The sequence below is a fragment of the Pinus tabuliformis genome, chromosome 7, assembly GCF_031772625.1.
Source record: "Pinus tabuliformis cultivar Carrire ecotype Pingquan chromosome 7, CPIR1, whole genome shotgun sequence".
Classification (NCBI taxonomy): Eukaryota; Viridiplantae; Streptophyta; class Pinopsida; order Pinales; family Pinaceae; genus Pinus; species Pinus tabuliformis.
Genome location: NC_142293.1, coordinates 1,543,703,322 through 1,543,722,163, shown reverse-complemented (window position 1 = coordinate 1,543,722,163; position 18,842 = coordinate 1,543,703,322). Strand labels below are relative to the sequence as shown.

At 41.0% G+C, this 18,842-nt stretch overlaps 1 protein-coding gene across 3 annotated transcripts in view; it reads left to right on the top strand.

Annotated features, from left to right (window-relative positions):
- The window catches only part of LOC149253777 (uncharacterized), a 186,641-nt gene that overhangs the window by 70,902 nt on the left and 96,897 nt on the right, over nt 1-18,842 (top strand). For all 3 annotated transcript variants that reach the window (XM_089460021.1, XM_089460019.1, XM_089460020.1), the window contains exon 2: nt 18,222-18,603. In XM_089460021.1, the coding sequence (XP_089316147.1) occupies nt 18,222-18,603 (382 nt within the window). The remainder of the gene's footprint in view (nt 1-18,221; nt 18,604-18,842) is intronic.

The window sequence follows — 18,842 nt, the reverse complement described above, 5'->3', positions numbered from 1 at the left end:
GTTTATCAACTTTTCCATTTGGTCCATACTTGGTTCTGTAAACCCATTTGCATCTAACAAGTTTTCGTCCCTTTGGAAGAGGAACAAGATCCCATGTATCATTTGCCAATAATGAATGATATTCTTCATCATAGTTGCGTCCCAATCTGGATGGCGAGAAGCTTCTGCAAAGGTGTCAGGATCATAATTCACTGGAGCTTGAGCCAGTAAAGAAGAGGGTCTATTGAACTGAGAACGTGTACGTCGCTGATTTGTAGGATCACCTGCAAGAGCACCTGCTGCATCCCGAGTAGCATGAATCCATTTTGGAAGCTGAGGCGCTGAAGGAGGATCCTGAGAAGGTGGGGGAGGATTGTCATCCTTGCTGTCATCATCTGAAGAAGAAATATTTTCAGAAGTAGAAGGGATGGAGAGAGGTGGCACATCCGCCGAACTAGGCTCATAGGCCGATATATTTTTAGCAAACTTTACATCTCTTCTAATGATAACATTTTTGGACTTAAGTGGAATAAGTCTATATCCTTTAATATCTTCAGAATATCCAACAAAAATACATTTTTCACTCTTAGGTTCTAAAGTTTTATGTTTCTCATCTGGAATATGGGACCATGCTTTACTTCCAAAAACACGAAAGTGACTTACATCTGGTTTAATTGAGCTCCATGCTTGTTCTAGAGTGATATTCTTTAAAACCTTAGTAGGATTGGATTTACTATGTAATTTGCACAGTTAATTGCTTTTGCCTAAAAATTAAGACTAAGTCCTTTAGATTGAAGCATACAATTAGCCATTTCTTCTAAGGTGCGATTCTTCATTTCAGCTACACCATTTTGTTGTGGAGTATATGGAACAATGTGTTGCATTTGAATTCCATGCTCAGTGCAAAAGTTGATGAATTTGTTGTTAATATATTCTCCGCCATTATCAGATCTTAGCTTAAGAATTTGATTTTCAGATTGTTTCTCAACAAGGGCCTTAAAGGCCAAGAACATGTTAAATACTTCTCTTGAGTTTTAAGAAGTATACCAAAGTGCGTTTGGAGAAATCATCAATGAAAGTTAAGAAATACTTGTAGCCAGAGAATAAAACAACTGGAAGTGGACCACATAAATCACTATGCACACGCTGTAAAGGGGTTGAGGCGTGCCAAGAGGCACATTTTTCAAAACTATCTCGATGATGTTTTCCAAGTACATATCCGGAACAAACACCATCTGTGCAAGATACCATAGGAAGACCTGCCACCATATTTTCTTTACATAGATTTTGAAGGGAGCGATAGTTTAAATGACCAAATCGGTCATGCCAAAGTTCGCTCACTTCATCATTATGAGCAACGAATACCGAGGGAAGAGTTGATGACCCAAAGTTGTTAAACTTATACAACCTTGTAGAATCATCAACGATGCCAATAGCTAAATCTGTTTAGGATCTCTTAGGTCCTTAATTACAACATCGTGAGGTGAAAATCCAACGATTTTACCTTCTCACCTGAATGAGTTATCTGATATGCAGATAGAAGGTTGCAGGATAAGGTTGGAACACATAATATATCATTAAATTGACCATTGTCTAGATGAATAGTTCCAGTCCTTACAACACTAAGAGATCTATCATCATGAACATATATATTTTTGGTGTTACAATCATTTAAAGAAGAAAACATGGCTTTGTTTTTGGCCATGTGATAAGAAGCTCTAGAATCAATGAACCACTCATGAGAATGAGAAGAAGAAGATACATTTAGTGCATAACCAGACCAAGATGCTTGACAACCACATGCAGAAAGTGCTATTCTTGAAGTTGAAGAATGATCCAAATGGATGTTATGCTTCTTCATTGCTGCTTCCAAGGCTTCCATCTTCTTAAAGCATTTGGATTCTAAATGGCCATCTCGATTACAAAAGTTGCAATGTCTATCAGTCTTCTTCCCTTTGTTTTTATTTGCCTTATCATTTTGTTGAATTGATTTTTCATTATGTTGAGACTGAAAGTGCTTAGGACCCTTGTTTGGTTTAGGACCATTCTTTTTAGGAAACTGCTTCTTAGGATTGTTTGAATTTGGTTGCTGCTGGGCGGATAAGGTTTTCTTAGAAGAGTTTCCAAGATTAAGAAGACCAAGATGTAAGAGTTTTTCTTGTTCTCTTATTAAAGAATCACAAAAGGCATCAAAGAGGGGGACTTGTAGTCTTGTCCTTGAGAAATAAAGGCTTCTCTAGTAGAATGGAAGGTGGAAACAAACACAGAGTAGGCTGGTCCCAACTTAGTAAGAATGGAATAGATAAGGCTACCATCTTCTTTTTTAACCTTAACACCTTCCAAGAGAAGTCTAAGGGTCTTGAACTTGGACAAAAAATCTTCAATGGAAGAAAAATTATTGGGGTCCAACGTAAGCAACTCATTTTCGAGTTGATGGGCTCTAATTTAATTTTTAATTCCAAAAACTTTAGTGAGTTGTTTCATTGCTTCATTAGGGGTATCAAGTTCTGCGATATGGAATCTAAGGTTTGGAGAAATAGACATCCCTATCAACCCACGTGCTTGATCTTGCCTATTTTTCCATTTGGCTGCCTTAGCTTCATCGTTACGTTTAGTTTCTTGGCCTGAGGCTATTCTGTAAAGACCTTGCTTCTAAGTAAATCCACAATGTAGGACCACCATTGGAAGTAGTTGGTGCTGTCAAGAATAACTTGGCATGGACTTTCCATTTAAACAAAAACTGAAGCTGTAGATGCTGAAACTAAGTGTTCCAATGGAAAGATCTCGAAAAATTAGGTCGATTAAAAAAACGGCTCTGAAAACGACTTCTGGATGAAGAAGTTATGGCTTTTTGAAGAAAAATTGTTGAAGATGCTGACAAAGTGCGTGAATGTGCGAAAGTGAATGATAATGTTATATTTAAAAAATATCCCCCCTGCCCCCCCTTTTCAAACTTAATCTAATTAGCTCACTTAAAAAAAGATTTTATATGACCCATTTTTATAAATAAGTGAAAGTCACTTTTACAATGATACTTTATGAGCTACTCACTAAATTGTAATTTAAATAAAAAATAAAGAGACTTTAGAATTATAAGTGACTCACTTTTTATAATGGGTGAGAGCACTTTTACATAAAGTAACTTTAAAACATAAGTTACATGTGCTTTTTGAAAAATTAATTCAACAAAAAGAAAAACTTGCTTTTTGAAAAATTAATTCAACAAAAAGAAAGACTTGAACCCAAGACCTCTATTCTCATAAAGTAACTTTGGACCAAGTGAGCTAGTTTATAAGGTTAATAATTTTTTGAAAAGAAGAAGGGTTTTTTTTTTTTTTTTTTTAATTAACTCACTGAAGCTTTGGGGTGCATGCTTACTTGAAAAAGCTCTTTTTCCCTATAAAACAAAAAACCACACAACCCAACACGGACATGCAAAAAAAAACCAAACCTTATGGCTTGAAGTTAGCTTTCGCCGGAAACTAAATATTTTATTCATTGTTTCTGATTTTCCGAGATCACACTAAGGGGCGATGAAAAAGAGCATACACATGAGAAAAATCCTTCCTTTTTGTCTTTGATTTGCCCAGATCGCACAGAGTCGCGGGGCAAAGAGCATACGCAGAAATGAAAGGTATAGATCTGGTAATTAAAAAACAGAGAGCTAAATAAACCGAAATAAATAGAGAGATGAATAACTAAAACTGCAAAAAACACTGTATACCTTTAGATCTTAAAAATGACGTACCTAGGGCTTCCGGAAACCTTTTCGTGCGAAACGAAAGGGGTTCCTCATTGGAACAGATGCTCCTAACACAATAGAGCAGTCCTTTCAACCCAAAAGCGGTCAGAAACAATAGATCTAGGAAACGTCAGTCAGATGCAGTTGTACCGACTTCCGATTTGGATCACGAATGGATGCGGCCCTCAAATAGCTCCGATACCATGTAGGATTTTACAAGGTAAGTTCCTTAGATAGAACACCAAAGGACACTGCTCACAAATAGATCACAGATCAATACACCCGTATTCTTAACGTGGTTAAAACCCTCAAAGAGGGAAACAGTCCACGGCTTGAGCCAACGCGGCCACTTCAGGGAATTTATTAATAAAAGAATGAAAATTTACATTAGCTCCTCTCATGAATGGTCACCTTACAAATGACCCTCCATGCTCTTTAAATAGAGATCATGGATCAATCAGGTGTTAAGCCACGGATCAAGTGTCGGTAATATCGATGAGAGTGGACTGTCGGATCACTACATATCGTGACCGTCGGATTGTAAGTTACAAAAGTACACAGTAAAGAAACACACTTTACCTAACTCTACACTAGACCAAGTTATACTTAACTATTTCCTATGTGTCGGAATATCCTAACACATAGAACATCAATAAGAACTCTCACACGTGCAAGTATTAGGGCTGCAGTGCTGTCAACTAAGCCTACCACCATACATCAAGAAGGAACTCAGATGATCAAGAGAAGGCATGAGTATCCTTAGATGAAGGATATCACTAAGTAAAAGTATCTCTTCTAGAAAATCTACTAATTGTGGAAGGAAGAACGAAGTGCTGGAGGAAGGTCGAAGTGCCGGGGGAACGAACCTTATCCTTACTATTAACACCTCTTGTTATTTTAACATTGTGGGCTAACAATCTTATCCTAACTAACAACATCTTTTTAAACCAAACATTGAATGTTGGATGCCTGGTTGCTCAACTGATTAAAATTGTTGCTAGATTTGTTGACTAATCATCTGGCCAGTAATGAAAAAGATTTATTAGAATTCCTCCCTTCTTGAAGAGTCTCATGTTAAAGCTTCAATAAGATATTGGTAGTGAATGAGCATCTTGTCATGTTCCCAGGAAGCTTTATTTGTATGTAATTCCTCTTCCTCACATCTCTAGTATATGCCACCTATATTAATGAAATTTTTTTGCTAGGATTGTTTGCAACATCTATACCTAGCTCTTCTGCGAGAGGAACAACAATAAAAAATCCTAAAGCATCAAGCATTCAAGCATTCAAGTGAGGTTATAGCTTACCAACTAACAAATCAAATAGTTGTATTTTGATGACGTTTGAAAACGTTCGCTGCATAAACCTTTTATTTTCCTGAGAGCTCCATCTGCTAAGGTGATGAGGAAACCTCTGTTAGTATCTGAGCATGCGATCAGGCCTATTGAAATTCTGTAGCTCTGGTGAATTCCTATTCCCATACAAAATCCTGCTGGATTCCTATCTCTGGTTTTCTTTAGGGATTTTTTTTCTCATCTAGGTTTTTTCTATCAACACAACAAACTTCCCCTTTTCTGCATGCAATTTATTAAAAGGAAGATTTTGTTGTTTGGATCATTCTTTCTTTTTGGTACAGTTTGAATTTGGTCTCCGTATAATGATTTAATGTGGTAGGAAGAGACTAAAATTAACTTTCTACATTTGGCCTGAAATTTTATCGAAAAAGAGATCTCATTGTCTGGATTGTTCTTTCTTTCTACGACAAGGCCAAATTTGCCTTTGTATGACATTTTTATGCACCTTGGGTAGTGTGCTTCTACTGTTCAGTCCAAAACTTTCCCAGAAGGTAGATCTTGATGTCTGGAAAATTCTTTTCTTCCGCAGTAGGTCTTGATTTGGTTGTATGAAACTTTTGGCTGACCTCAAAATTTGAGCACAAACAAAAGTATTAAGATTGAACAAATTTAAATTTTTTAAATAGCTTTAATGAGAGTCCTATTGATCGCTTGCCACCTACACCTACCCGTCAGTGAGAAAAGCCTTTAACCCCACAAGGTGTGGTTGGTGGCAAGAACTAAGAGAAGGGATTGTCGCCTATTCCCTAGTCTCTTCGTTTAAGGTATCTCCTAAGTTAGCTAAGGAGGGTGGTCCGTAAATAGAAAACTAAATTAAAAGATGTGAGGTTTCTAGGAGATGTTAGAGTGAAATAGATTACTTTTTGAGATTACAAGCAAATATAATATGAGTAATATGAGTTAAAATCAACTTCAATAACCATTAACACATGAGATAATAATAAACATATGTAAAACCAGTGTCTTCAAAATATTGCTCAAAATAAAATAAGGTGCTTCAAATTGAAACACAAGTAATTCTGAAAAGGAAACAAAAGATGTTAGCAAAATCAATGCAAAATATTAAAATGCTTTCAAGATATATGATCACTTATTAATCCAAAGCATACAAGGAAAGAAAATCTTGCAAAGGAAACCAATTAGAATTCTACTTGCATAATGAAATAATACTTGCCCAAAATATCCAATTCAACACATATTCATAGATGAAAAGTGCAATGACTATTTGCAAGTAAAACAATGAGATGTGTTAATATGAAATGCACTTAAGCTAAAGTTGGATGCAATTATCTTGGTAACTTTTAATCTAGGTGAGAGATCTTCCTCTTGAGCTCTTACCAAAGGGTAAAAATTGGGGTGATTATAAGAAAGAGGAGCCAAAGACATGGTGGTGTCATTAACGAGACCCTTCCCCTGAGTCTTACTAACTAGCGTGTGCTTTCGTTCTTAGAAGGGGACATAACACCTTCATAACTGCAGGGTCACATGCCTTTACCTTACTTCGTATCAATTAGAAAAACTTTCCAAGAAAGTCTTTTTCCTATGATTTCTATCAACCAAGCTTATGCTTGGAGGTTAATTTGTTTAAAATGCAACTAAATTAGAATGCCTACTATGATATGCAAGTGAGATTGTAAGTGCTATGTAAAAGATAGAAATTGCTTCAATTAAATATGCTCCACAAGATTACTTGTATAGTTGCTCAAGTAAACACAAGATGCATAAGCTTCATGAAAAAATTGTGAGTTGCTAAAGATAAATGATGAACCAATAACAAACTAAAGCAAATGAAGCTTGAAATACATATAAACTTTCTCAATGTAAATTGCAAATGCTTTGAAATAAATTTAGATAAGATTGATGCCCACAATAGCTTTGCAAAGGAACTTTAAACTTGAGAAAATAAGATTAACTTGACATAAAAGTAAATAGTTGCTTTGGAAAATAGACTTGTCCAATGCACAATGTTTCAATATACTCAAAATGAAGATATAACAATAAAACATGAATTATTTAGACAAGTGCCAAGCTAAATGTATCAAAGTTTGCTAGAAAATGATAGAAATGCTTGCATAAAGTAAGAGTAAATTGCCTTGCAATTGGAAATGTAAACTTGAAACCTGTAGCAACAATGATAAATGGTGCAAATTAAAAGTATGTAGCAAACTTGAAAAAGAAATGCGATTTGTGTTACTTCCCAATTAGATCATGCATATGTGTGAAAAATGGAAGAAATAGAAATATTAACAATCAATCCACCGATACGCCATTCTCCCTAAATGGAGAAAGAGGATGCCATGGGTAAACCCATGCTCCCATAACAAAAACAAAAATTTTATTATTACGGTGTTACAATGAAGTTAGAGCCTCTTAGAGGGCTGCCCAAGGAGTAATGGAAAGATACAATGTGAGATCTTGAAACAAGAAGGAAATCCCTTCAAGCTATGGGAGCCTCAAGAGGGATGAAATGATTCTACAATTAGAGAATACAAGCTCCAAAATGATGCACGACCTAGCCTCCTTCTCAAACTCTCCTAATTTTGATGACCTCTTTGGAATGAGTCTTGAAGCTTCAGAGGACCTACAAGAAGGATGTTAGGGCTGCAAAACTAAAACCAAAGTTAGTGTGAAAAGAGAGCATGTAAGTGGATGATAATGTTACAAAATAATATACAAAAACTAAATCAAGTGATGGGAAAAGACCCCATCACTTGTCTAGCTTATAAGAAGCTCTTGATTAGCTAGATAAAGAGATGAAAGCACAAGAGTATAAGATGTAGATTTGCTTGAAATAATCGATTTAAGCACAAACTATGTCAAAAGGACCCTTGCAAAACCAACACTTTCAAAAGATAAGCTATTAAGATTCAAATAACGATAGGAGCTCCTTGAAAGCTATGCCAAGAGTGGGTTGGTCTCTTGAAGACTTCCCCTCACGCTTGCTAGTTGATCCAAAATATGACCTCTACAAAACTTCAAATGCACATTAGCTCATATGGATTAAATCAATAAACAATGACAAGAAAACTCTAGAATTTGTATGAAAATAGATAGAGTTGTCTAGCCTAGAGCATATCAAATAACCAATTGCAAATGTAAGATAGCTATACATTCACAACTCTCTAAAAGCATATGAGAAAATGAAATCAAATTAAACACAAGTAGAGAATTATACCATCATTGAGCCAAACACAAACTCCAAGAGAGAAACACCCATGAATGAACCCCAAAGATTTTTTATTCATATAAAGAACAAGTGTACATAGAAGCAGAGCTTTCCCAAGCACAATAGCTCGTTGCAAAAAATACAAAATGAGAGCCCAAGGCTTAATTATATAGGAGAATGGGTTGAAATCCCAATGAAGAACCAAATGCCAAGTGTGATGATGACAATCCCAAAGCTCCATCATGCAAATCGAATTCCCCAGAGATGCCCATGTAATCCTTGAGAGGAGCTAAGTCGTTGTTGAGGAGGGATAAGTGTATGTGGGAGTGGAGTTGTAATATTCCTAATTAGCCATGGCTAATTGGAATATTCGATTTTACTCAATTTTGCTTTCTTTAGCTATTTATAAATAAAAAGGTGAGGAGAGGGGGACATACTTCATGAATAAAGACACTCCCTAGTAGCACAACGTTGTAACTTAAAAGGTGAGCCAAGGGGGGCCAAAGAACCACGTAGAGGAGGGGCCCACGTAGACACTTGGAGTGACTGCATAGATGGTGAGAAACACGTGGCAAGAGGAAAGCTACGTTGGAGGAGGTGAGCCTTGGGATTGAGAGAGGCCAATGCTATAAAGGAGAGAGGGGCTTCCTCATTTTGGCATGCGATTATATGCATTTGAGCTAGTCACTTCGACTTAGAGCACACTGGTTGTTTAGCTAGTCTGCAGCATTGTTTAGTGCATTGAGTGTCTCTGTTCGGAGATCTCACCCTTAGCCCCGGGGGACTTCGAGTGCCTGCTCGGGCAAGGTATTTCCATCAGTATTTTTGCAGTAGTTTCATCAGCATTTTGGTAGGAGGATTGAGCATCTTGGATGATTGCGCAGTCTTGAGAGGGATGACGCAGTTCTTTCTGGCAGGAGTTCTGGATTGAGGTTTTGCAGGGGGATTTGTGCTGGGAGGTTGAGCAGGGGATCAGCCCTTGCATATTGGAGGATTTTGGCTGAGTTTCAGGCAGAGTTGTGGTGGGTTTATTCTAGTAGCAGCTCAGAGTCTTGAGGGATCACGTGGGTCCTCAAGGGGGCGATTTTTGGGGTTAGCGATTTCAGGAAAGCTTTTTAGGTTTTTCTGGGTTTCTTGAGTAGAATCCAATTCCAGAGTTTCATCATTTTCTGAGGAGGGGAACAACCCCAAATCGTCATTTGATTTCCAGCAGCAGCAGCAGCACGACAGTTCTCCAGCAGCTTGGACGCAGTTCAGAGAGAGGCCATTCCTTTGCTATTCTGAGTGTATTTCTTCACTTGCTTTATGGAAGTCGAGGTGCCATCTTTCTGATCACCTCCTGTACTCATTCTATTACTCATTGTAATAAAATGGTTTAGCATTTCTCTCTGCATTCTTGAGTATCTGCTTATACTTCATGCTTATATTATTATATGTTACACCACTGTTATTTTTATCATTTTGAGCTTCCCAGTTATTATATCATTTATACGTATTTGGTTGGAGATTACTGGGGTTTGAGGAATATCTCGGAAACGTATATTACAGTGGTATCAGAGCATAGATCTGGCTTAGCCTGTGGAGCTAGCAATCTATGACACCGAGGGAAAAGCCCTATATCTGTTACAGAGGTAGGAGATATAGAGACGCTGGGCATAGGTTGGAGAACACCTACGGAGAGGGAGATTGTGTTCCGGTGGTGGACGCAGAATAGGAGGAGCCTGTGGTGGACGCAGGACAGGAGGAGCCTGTGGTGGACGCAGAGCAGGAGAATCCGATGGCAGATGATGACGGGAAGAAATTTATGGACATGCTCCTCAAATCAGTGCAGGATCTGTCGAGGCAAATCGAGGTGATGGGGTAGAGATTCATGGCAGTGGAGGCTACACAGCGTGAGAGCCCACGAGTTTTCCAAGTTGGAGAGGGGTTGGGTGCATCTCACCATTTTCCAGAGCAGGGTGCCACTCAGCGTGATACTACTCAGCAAGTGGCCTCACATGCCCCTATACGCTCTACCATGCCCACTTTCCTAGGAGCAGATACGGGGGCCGGAGCACAGCAGGAGGCAAAGCCTGGTCATATGGGCGATTATTTTGTGGAGTACCAGGCCTATGGGCAGGAGTTCAGGGATGCTCTCTCATTTAGAGACTTTGTTAAGCTCCAGCGGGATAGTAGACCCCGTGACCATCACAGAGGATACCGGCATTATCATGATGGAGACACCCACCGCACTGCTAGTAGATTTCACTTGCCTACGTTTGATGGCTCATCAAACAGTTCGGCAAGGTCTTGGGTGGAGAAGCTGGACATCTATTTCCAGCTTAACCAGATGTCGGAGACAGAGGCCATCAAGATGGCGACATTATATTTGGATGGTGAGGCCTAGGATTGGTGGTTCCATGGGATGGTTACACTCGGGCATTCCACAGTGACGACGTATGCCGATTTCACCAAGAGATTGATGGAGAGGTTTGACTGGAGGGATCTGGAACAACACTTTGTTGAGCTAACGAGGCTCAAATAGACAGGGAGCCCAGAGACCTACGTTGCGGTTTTTTTGAGGGTTTCAGTGATGGTGCCAAATCTATCCACGACACGGAGGATCTACATGTATGTCGAGGGGTTAGCAGAGCCACTTCGGGGTCTAGTTAGATCTGCTAGACCAACCACCCTTCAGGATGCTATTAGCAGGACCCGGGACTTATAGGATGTCTTACCCAGGACCCGGACACCTTACCCCCAACGACAGGCTTTTCAGCCTAAGGGGAAGGATGTGAGGATTCCGCCTCCGAAGGGGAATCTAGGACGAGTACAGATTGATGATGATGCCAGGAGGGAGTTGAAGAAGAAGCGGTTGTGCTTCACCTGTCAGGAGCCGTGGGCACCAGGACATAGATGTGCTGCTGGAAAAGCACATTTTATTGAGGTATTCTTCGAGAGCAGCGGGGAAGAGGATGAGGAGGATGATGTGGAGGTAGGAGATAGTCATGCCATGCAGGGTCCCTTGCCGCCTCCAGCAGCAGCAGCAGGTGGTGTAGCTTTTGCACCTACCGGATGAGCCCTTGTAGCATTGCGAGGAGTTCCCAAGTATTTGACGCTACGCGTGCGGGGGACAGTACGTGGCCAACGAGTATCAGTTTTGGTTGATAGTGGAGCCACCCACAACTTCATCGATGCACAGATGGTTGAGCAGAGAGGTATACCGACAGAGAGTTTCAATGGATTTTCAGTTTTGGTCCCAGGAGATCAGACCATGGTGTGTGCTCGTTATGTTCCAGAGTTATCAGTGACGATGGGCACCTACACACTGACTGACCACTTCTTCGTGGTCAATATTCCGGACACCAACATAGTACTGGGTGTTCAGTGGCTCATCACTCTAGGGAAGGTCACTACAGATTGGAAGGCCCTAGAGATGGAGTGGGATGATGAGAAGACAGGGAGGCATGAGAAGATACGGGGACAACACACATACCCGCCTCAGACTGTTTCAGCTCATCAGATGGAGGTAGTCTTCCGAAAGGGAGACATAGAGTGGGGAGTGGAGCGGCGCGTATCAGAGGCAGGGACTACAGGGCAGACAATGCACCCAGAGATACAGTCCATCCTTGACCGGTATGCCATAGTATTTGGGGAGATTCCACCAGGACAGCCACCGGACCGGGGGTTTGAGCACACCATTGAGCTTGAGCAGGGCATACAGGCAGTGATTACTACCCCCTATAGGCATCCCAAGGCCTATCGGGATGAGATTGAGCGGGCCATTCAGGAGTTGTTGGCTCTTGGGCACATTCGGTCGAGCACGAGTCTTTTTGCTTCTTCCGTGGTGTTGGTGAAGAAGAAGGACGACACATTGAGGATGTGCATTGACTACAGGGCCCTGAACAAGAAGACCTTGAAGAACAGGTACCCCATACCCAGGATCGATGAGTTGATGGACGAGTTGAGAGGAGCACGGTTCTTCTCAAAGATTGATTTGAGATCTGGGTATCATCAGATTCGCGTGAGGGAGCAGGACATTCCCAAGACCGCCTTCAGGTGTCACAATGGGCACTTTGAGTTTTTGGTGATGCCCTTCGGGCTAACTAACGCCCCAGCTACATTTCAGTCTTGCATGAATCACATCTTCCGCAGTCACTTGAGGAAGTTTGTGTTGGTATTCTTTGATGATATACTCATTTACAACAAGACTTGGGAGGAGCATCTCCAGCACATTGAGACAATATTGCGCATCTTGGAGGAGCAACAGTTCTATGCCAAGCTCTCCAAATGTGAGTTCGGGTTGACGGAGATGTTATACTTGGGACACATCATAGGAGTGGACGGAGTGAGGGTCCACGAGGAGAAGATCGGGGCCATTAGAGATTGGCCGGAGCTGAGAAACGTGACAGAACTTCGAGGATTCATTGGTATCTGTACTTACTACCAGAAGATTGTCAAGGGTTTCTCACAGCTTGCTGCACTCCTGACGGATTTGACGAGGAAGGGGGCATTCAGTTGGTCGGATACAGCACAGCGAGCCTTTGAAAGGCTTAAGGAGGTTATGAGTAGCTGCCCAGTGCTTGCGTTGCCAGATTTTACGCAGCCATTTGTTTTGGAGTGTGATGCGTCGAGAGAGGGGATCGGCGCAGTGTTGATGCAGGGAGGTCACCCTATAGCCTTTGAGAGCTGGAAGCTCCTTCCGCACGAGAGGTTGTATTCTATATACGACAAGGAGATGCTGGCCATCATGCATGCATTGGCTAAGTACCGACAGTATTTGGTGGGTAACAGGTTCAGGGTGAGGACTGATCACAACAACCTCAAGTTCTTTTTGGAGCAGAAGCAACTACATGAGAGGCAACAGAAGTGGATCAGCAAGATCCAAGCATATGACTTTGACATTGAGTATGTCAAGGGTAAGAACAACGTGGTAGTAGATGCCCTTTCACGTAGGCCAGCTATGTTGTCTCTTATGAGCTTGGACGCAGACTAGAGGGCTTGACTCTTAGTAGAGTACTCCAAGGACAGATTCGCATGTGAGGTTCTGGATGGGCAAGTGGCGGATGACAGGTACAGGGTGGTCGATGAGATCATCTACTACAAGGACCGGATCTTCTTGACTGAGGGGTCTCAGCTCAAGAAGAAGATACTTCAGGCGTCACATGATTCACCATTGGCAGGTCATCAGGGGTTTACCAAAACCTATAGGGCCATTAGAGAGAGGTTCTCATGGAAGGGCCTCAAGGAGGACGTACTCCAGCATGTCCAGGTGTGCGATGTTTGCCAGAGGAACAAGGGGGAGATGAACCATCCAGCAGGACTATTGCAGTCTCTTCCCATTCCGAAGGGGAAATGGGAGTGTATTTTGATGGACTTCATCACAGGGTTGCCCATGGTACAGGGCAAGGATTGCATCTTTGTCGTCGTTGATCAGCTAACAAAGTACTCACACTTTTTTTCCATATCCGCACACTACACAGCAGCGCAGGTGGCCGAGCTGTTCTTCAGAGAGATTTTCAGGTTACGTGGTCTTCCCAAGACCATCACCAGTGACAGGGACAACCGTTTCGTGGGCGGATTTTGGCAGGAGCTTTTCTGGTTGGTGGGGACGGAGTTGACACCGAGTACCAGTTATCATCCACAGACGGACGGGCAGACAGAGATAGTTAACAAGTGGCTGGAGGGCTACTTGCGTAACTATGTCAGTGGGCAGCAGTAAGCATGGCTAAAGTGGCTGCATCTGGGGGAGCACTGCTACAACACTACTCATCACATGTTCATCGGTATGTCACCATTTTATGCTTTGTATGGGTATCATCCTTTATCTTTTGCTGACGTGATGTTTGGTGCTAGCAAGGCTCCGAGAGCCAAGATTTGGATCCACGAGAGTCAGGATATTCAATGAGCTCTCAAGGATAATATGGCTACAGTGCAGAACTAGCAGAAGTTGTATGCTGACAGGGGTCAGGTGGAGAGACAGTTTGAGGTAGGGGATCTGGTCTACCTACGACTACAGCCATACCGACAGTCGTCACTGAAGCAGAAGGGGGTTGAGAAGCTCAAGCCCCGCTTTTATGGGCCATACAGGGTGATACACAGGATTGGACAGGTTGCATATGAGTTGGAGCTGCCCCAAGACAGCAAGATTCATAACATTTTTCATGTATCATGCCTAAAGAAGGCATTGGGGCAGCATGTGACAGTGACAGATGAGCTACCACCCACGGATGATGAGGGGCATTTGGTGTTGCAGCTAGAGGCTATTATTGATACCAGGGAGAGGCGGTTGCGGAGCAGGACAGTCCGGGAATTCTTGGTGAGGTGGAAGAATTTACCGGATGAGGATGCCACTTGGGAGAGTGAGAAGATCTTGCAGCATCCATCACTTCAGTTGCTTGAGGACAAGCAACATTTTGTCGGGGGAGATTGTAATATTCTTAATTAGCCATGGCTAATTGGAATATTCGATTTTACTCAATTTTGCCTTCTTTAGCTATTTATAAATAAAAAGGTGAGGAGAGGGGGATATACTCAATTCATGAATAAATAAACTCCCTAGTAGTACAACGTTGTAACTTGAAAGGTGAGCCAAGGGGGGCCAAAGAACCACGTAGAGGAGGGGCCCACGTAGACACTTGGAGTGATTGCGCAGATGGTGAGAAACACGTGGCAAGAGGAAAGCTACGTTGGAGGAGGTGAGCCTTGGGATTGAGAGAGGCCAATGCTATAAAGGAGAGAGGAGCCTCCTCATTTTGGCATGCGATTATGGTCACTTCGACTTAGAGCACACTGGCTGTTTAGCTAGTTTGCAGCATTGTTTAGTGCATTGAGTGTCTCCGTTCAGAGATTTCACCTTTAGCCCCGGGGGAGTTCGAGTGCCTTCTCGGGCAAGGTATTTCCATTAGTGTTTTTGCAGTAGTTTCATCAACATTTTGGCAGGAGGATTGAGCATCTTGGATGACTGCGCAGTCTTGAGAGGGAAGACGCAGTTTTTTCTGGCAGGAGTTCTAGATTGAGGTTTTGCAGGGGGATTTGTGCTGGGAGGTTGAGCAGGGGATCAACCCTTGCATATTGGAGGATTTTGGTTGAGTTTCAGGCAGAGTTGTGGTGGGTTTATTCTAGTAGCAGCGCAGAGCCTTGAGGCATCACGTGGGTCCTCAAGGGGGCGATTTTCGGGGGTCAGCTATTTCAGGAAAGCTTTCTGGGTTTTTATGGGTTTCTTGAGTAGAATCCAATTCTAGAGTTTCAACATTTTCTGAGGAGGGGAACAACCCCAAATCCTCATTTGATTTCCAGCAGCAGCAGCACGACAATTCTCTAGCAGCTTGGACGCAGTTCAGAGAGAGGCCATTTCTTCGCTATTCTGAGTGTATTTCTTCACTTGCCTTATGCAAATCGAGGTGCCATCTTTCTGATCACCTCTTGTACTCATTCTATTACTCAGTTTAATAAAATGGCTTAACATTTCTCTCTGCATTTCTTGAGTATCTACTTATACTTCATGCTTATATTATTATATGTTACACCACTGTTATTTTTATCATTTTGAGCTTCCCGGTTATTATATCATTTATACGTATTTGGTTGGAGATTACTGGGGTTTGAGGAATATCTCGGAAATGGGATATTACAGGAGTGGTAGGAGACCACTCTCCACTTATTTTCAATCAAACTCCAAGTCAAAGCCCACCAAAAAGATGACTCATCCAAGCAATTCGAATTCTCTTCCTTAATAAATGCATTTTTCCTTGGGAATTTTGTGGTCCCCTCCAAAAATTCGATTTTCTTGGAGCACATGTTTTTTCCTTGATTTTAGGAGTCCACATCACCTTGGGACTTCACTTTAACTCTTCCATGATATTCCACGTCATTTCCACATCATTTGGCATGTGTGGATATTTATTTTTCTCCATTTGTTTAATTCTTGGCTTAATTTATTGCCACTTTTTCCATTAAACTTGGGAAAAAAGTGGTTTTGAGAATCTAAAACACATTTTTAACCCCTCAAAATGTGCTTTGGAAGAAAGTTGAGGGTGAGAGTGCAAAGTTTATTACTCATACGCTATACAACTTCTCTAGACATCACTTATTACATTTCAGATACAAATTTTATTCCAATTTCCGCTCTGCTGGAAATTTAAAAAAAATAAAAAATGACCCCCTAGACCTCACCAAATTCTACGAAACTTTACGAGTGATCTAGTATGGTAATATACAATGAATTTAGGCACTAGGACTCACCCAAGGCTTCACCATCAAATTGTATCCGGCTTTGGGGTTATGCTTGGAGGAAAAAACTCAATTAATTATTAAATCTTGGTAGGGAGGTGATAATTAACTAAGTAAAAAAAAACCTCCCAGAGTAATACTCACGTGATGACAAGGTCTCAAGCTACCTAGGCTTGTTACATGACTCAAACTCATCATACTAACATCACTTTACATCATCCCCGTAGGGCTAGTGGAATCTGGGTACAACAAAAAATGATAAGAAGAAGAACTAGAGTTAAAAAAAAACTCTGGTAATATGATGATATCTAATGGTACAAGCATCTTTTGGTACATCCTTGGGCATGGAATCTTTAGACAATCCTCAGGTGCCACTCCAGTGGTCAACAAGTCCCATGATGAATTGGATTTTGGCGGGAATCTATATGGGTCTACCAGTTCTCTGACTTTGACATCTTGTTATCACCCAAAGTCATCCTTTGAGAAATTTGTTCAAAGGGCCTGTAAGTGGACACTAAACAGCCAAGGAATGTTGTACACGAGACAGCCAAGGAATGTTCTAGCTTTCACCTACAACACTCATCTCACTTTGGAATCTGTTTGGAATGAACTCCCCCTTTACAGGGAAGAAAGTGCCCAGGAATAGGGAAATCAACTCGAAAGGATGCACCTCCTTGATGAGGCAATAGTCCAAATAGTGTGGCAAAGTTATGTCAAGTGGAGAGTCCTTTATATCCTCATCTAGAATGCCATGTCTGTCTGAAAAGAATCCTTTATTGCCCAATTGTAATACTCTTTGTTTTTCAAAAAAATATATTGAAGTAGAATTTTAACATTGAAATCTTAGTTTTTGAAGTTCATTTTGTTCTTGTCATGAACATTACAATGCAATTGGATGCTGTGTTTCTATACATGAACATTGCCATGCATCGTTTGCTGTGTTTCTATATACATGTGTGTGTTTGCGTGTGTTTATATTCAAGGTCCATATTCATCTCATTTTTTTGTTTTGTTTATGAGGGCCTTACTGAACTTGATGTTTATATGATTTGTTTTGGTCATTTTAGGCATTATGTGACTGAAAAGCTTCTAAGCCCTGCTTTTTTGTTGTGCAAAAACAATTATCTTACCTGCTGTTTGTCAAATGGGGCAGTATATCCAATTGTGCATTGCTAATATACATTTAGTCAAAAGAGGCAGTATACTGTATATGTTGTGTTTTGCAGGGATAAATTTATTTGTTCAGTTTAATAATCTGTATACATGCCTCCTCAAGTTGAAGAGCATTTTGGAATCAAATATTTGGTCATGAATGTTTGTTTAAGGGAACATGTTGCCTGAATATTATAGAAGCAGGTTCCCAGTGGCTGGTTGATCTAGCCATGATGCAGGGAACTTGAAATCCACTTCATATCTTCAGTGGATTGCCAGTGGCTGGTTGATGAAGCTAAGATGCAAGGAAGTTGAGGCCATGGCAAATATCATCTGCTAACCAATATATTGAGTTCAATTTTTCTGTTTGTGGTAGTTTGAATGTATTGCCACTTTGTGTTCTCAAGCTTTGAAAGGTGCTTGAAACATTGAATTAAATTTGGGTTTCTACTTAGTTTGTTACACAGTTTTAACTTCTAGTGCATCATTTAATTCAAGTGCTGAAATGGAATTTTACGGAACCATCACTGGGAGATGCCCTGAAGCATATATTGTATTGGCCATTTATATATTTTTTACTGTCATTTTATTTAACATCAATTTCCATGGACTGCAGATTGGATAAGACAAAATTCCATCTTACAGGAGCAGTTCTCTTTTCTGCTGTGTCAGCAATCTTGCACCCTATATCAGTTGTGAAGACACGGATTCAAGTGGCAGGAGCTGAGTTAGCCCACATGAATGGTCTAGCAGTGTGCAAGCATATATTAAAAATAGATGGGGCCTCTGGTCTTTATCGAGGTTTTGGAACATTAGTAGTAGGATCTATACCCGGCAGAGTGCTTTTCTTGACATCTCTCGAGGTATCAAAAGATTCTGTTCAGAAATCAACAGAAAACTTCAAAATACCAGAAGCGACACGTGTTGCTATAGCTAATGGTGCTGCAGGGTTAATCTCATCCTTAATTTCTGAGGGTTACTTTGTGCCTCTTGATGTGGTAAGATGATCTGTCCTTCCCCTTTCTCTCCTCTCCCACTCTTTATCATTGTATGCTTTTTCTGTTTTTCTCTTTCCAAGGCCTGCTCTCTATCTTCTGTTTTCCTTATCTATGGTATGATGGTATCCTATTGATTAAGGGACTGATGGCACCCTAAGGAAGTTGTCTTGGTACAATAAGATGTCTATCCATGGTTCAGTTGCTTCCATTAATTAGATTTATCAATATTTTTGGTTAGA